Here is a 2,260-nt window from a genome sequence, read left to right as displayed (position 1 = left end):
AGGACCAGAAAATAGGACTGAATATTTTTAGTTGTGTAATCTTAGACACACCGCACAACTGCTGTGTTCTCTATGTAAATTATCTTCTGTAAAATATAACATTAAAACCTGCATTAAACGTATAGTGTAAATATGTAAAAATAAAATCAGACTGTGAGAGCTAAATGTTAGTCAAGGCACAATCACATAATATAAAATTGTATTTTCCTGAGTGATGGAATTACTACCAATCTCCGCCAGGACACTTCATCTGCACTGAGCCCGGCCTCTCCTCAGATCCCACCCCAGAGCTTGCTATATAGTGGGGGACATGCAAATAGGGCCCTCCCTCTGCTGATGAAAACCAGCCCAGCCCTGACCCTGTAGCTCTGGGAGAGGAGCCCCAGGCCTGGATTCCAAGACTTTCCATTCGGTGATCAGCGCTGAACACAGAGGACTCGCCATGGAGTTTGGGCTGAGCTGGGTTTTCCTTGTTGCTATTTTAAGAGGTGATTCATGGAGAACTAGAGAGATTGAGTGGGAGTGGACATGAATGAGAGAAACAGTGGATATGTGTGGCAGTTTCTGACCAGGGTGTCTCTGTGTTTGCAGGTGTCCAGTGTGAGGTGCAGCTGGTGGAGTCTGGAGGAGGCTTGGTTCAGCCTGGGGGATCCCTGAGACTGTCCTGTGCAGCCTCTGGATTCACCTTAAGTAGCTATGACATGCACTGGGTTCGCCAGGCTCCAGGGAAGGCTCTGGAGTGGGTCTCAGCTATTAGCATTGGTGGTAGCACATACTACCCAGACTCTGTGAAGGGCAGATTCACCATCTCCAGAGACAATGCCAAGAACTCCTTGTATCTTCAAATGAACAGCCTGAGAGCCGAGGACATGGCTGTGTATTACTGTGCAAGAGACACAGTGAGGGGAAGTCAATGTGAGCCCAGACACAAACCTCCCTGCGGGAACGCTAGGGGAAATCAGCTGCAGGGGGCGCTCAGGACCCACTGATTAGAGTCAACCCCAGAGGCAGGTGCAGACGGAGGCTGATTTCCTGTCAGGATGTGGGACTTCCTCTACTTCTTACAGTTTCCCCGGGAACCTCTCTAAGTTTAGGATTCTGTGCCTAACAATGTCTTCTCTAAGTATTTGAGAGAGATTAGTTTAATATGAAGAGCTATTCTCACTTGCACAAATGTGGGTTGATGCTTACAGGGATGAAAAGTCCTCAACCATGTTCACCAGGATCAGAGTCATGAGCAAGCTCAGGGCTTCCTGGTGAGTCTTTTCCAATCAGACCCAGGATAGGGACCTCAGTGAGGTTCCCTGACTAGAACAGTCTTTACAGATGCTGGTCACAGACAATAGAGAGGCTTGGGCAGGGTCATTGTCATGTAGAACCTCACAGGTTTCACGTCTGGCCCTTCTCCTGACACTGAAGTATGCAAATCAGCATCACACTGATCTGGTGCTTCTTTTGTTCCTAATTCAGTTATTTTCTTTTTTAGTTGTTATTCTCAGTTTTCCATTTGCTTTTCCAGCTTTCTGGAAAAGGAAGATGTTTACCCTGTGGTCAAAATTCCAGGCCTCAAGCCCTTTCTTGGAGCTCAGGTGGGTCTCAGGCTGTGGCCACTGTGGTCACGCGGGAGAGGCTGGTGGGATTTTCTTCACTTCTCGTCACTCAGGACCCTCCACTGTGTTGCCTGGAGACTCATCTGGAAATGCAAGTTGCCAGTGGGGACGGAAGGGGACAAGCTTGCTTGGTTAACGTGGGATGTGGATGTGTTTCTAATCCTGTTCTGAAAAATCTTCACACAGTAACTTTCTTCACTAGTGGTGTGAGGAAGAGGATGTGAAAGTTGTGAGAATTGAAATGGAGATACTCATGTTATAGTCTTTACAGGTGAAGCTGGAGAAGGTCACAGATAGAGGGTTCTCATGCGCACATCCCTGATAGCAAGAACTATCATAAAGATACTCTGCACAGCCACAACCTTGAACAAAGGCTACCACCACAATAAGAGAATTAACATTGTGGGGATATCTGCTCTGCAACTCCCTGTCCAACCTTAAGCTGATTCCGCCCTTGTTATTGATTATTCTATCCCATGATAATTGTCTGAAAACAGTTCATGTAAGCCTCCTCAGTTATCTTTTAAAACACTTGTCTTCTTTTACCAACGTAAATGTGCCCATGGATAATTCCCTTGCGATGCTCATTTTCATTTAAATATGATTTGATTTTAGAGATTCTCTTTCTGTCTGAAATTTAGGTGTGACAA

At 46.1% G+C, this 2,260-nt stretch overlaps 1 gene segment (V, D, J or C); it reads left to right on the top strand.

Moving 5' to 3' along the window:
• The first annotated feature begins 348 nt into the window (after positions 1-348).
• On the top strand, positions 349-1,004 carry LOC117069748. The segment is given in 2 exon segments: positions 349-488; positions 592-1,004. Coding segments are annotated over 2 exon segments (444 nt in total).
• The last annotated feature ends 1,256 nt before the right edge of the window (positions 1,005-2,260 follow it).

This window comes from Trachypithecus francoisi, unplaced genomic scaffold, assembly GCF_009764315.1.
Source record: "Trachypithecus francoisi isolate TF-2019V2 unplaced genomic scaffold, Tfra_2.0 Lachesis_group3, whole genome shotgun sequence".
NCBI classification, from domain to species: Eukaryota; Metazoa; Chordata; class Mammalia; order Primates; family Cercopithecidae; genus Trachypithecus; species Trachypithecus francoisi.
The sequence above is the reverse complement of the archived record's forward strand: the minus strand, read 5'-3'. Positions and strand labels throughout refer to the sequence as shown.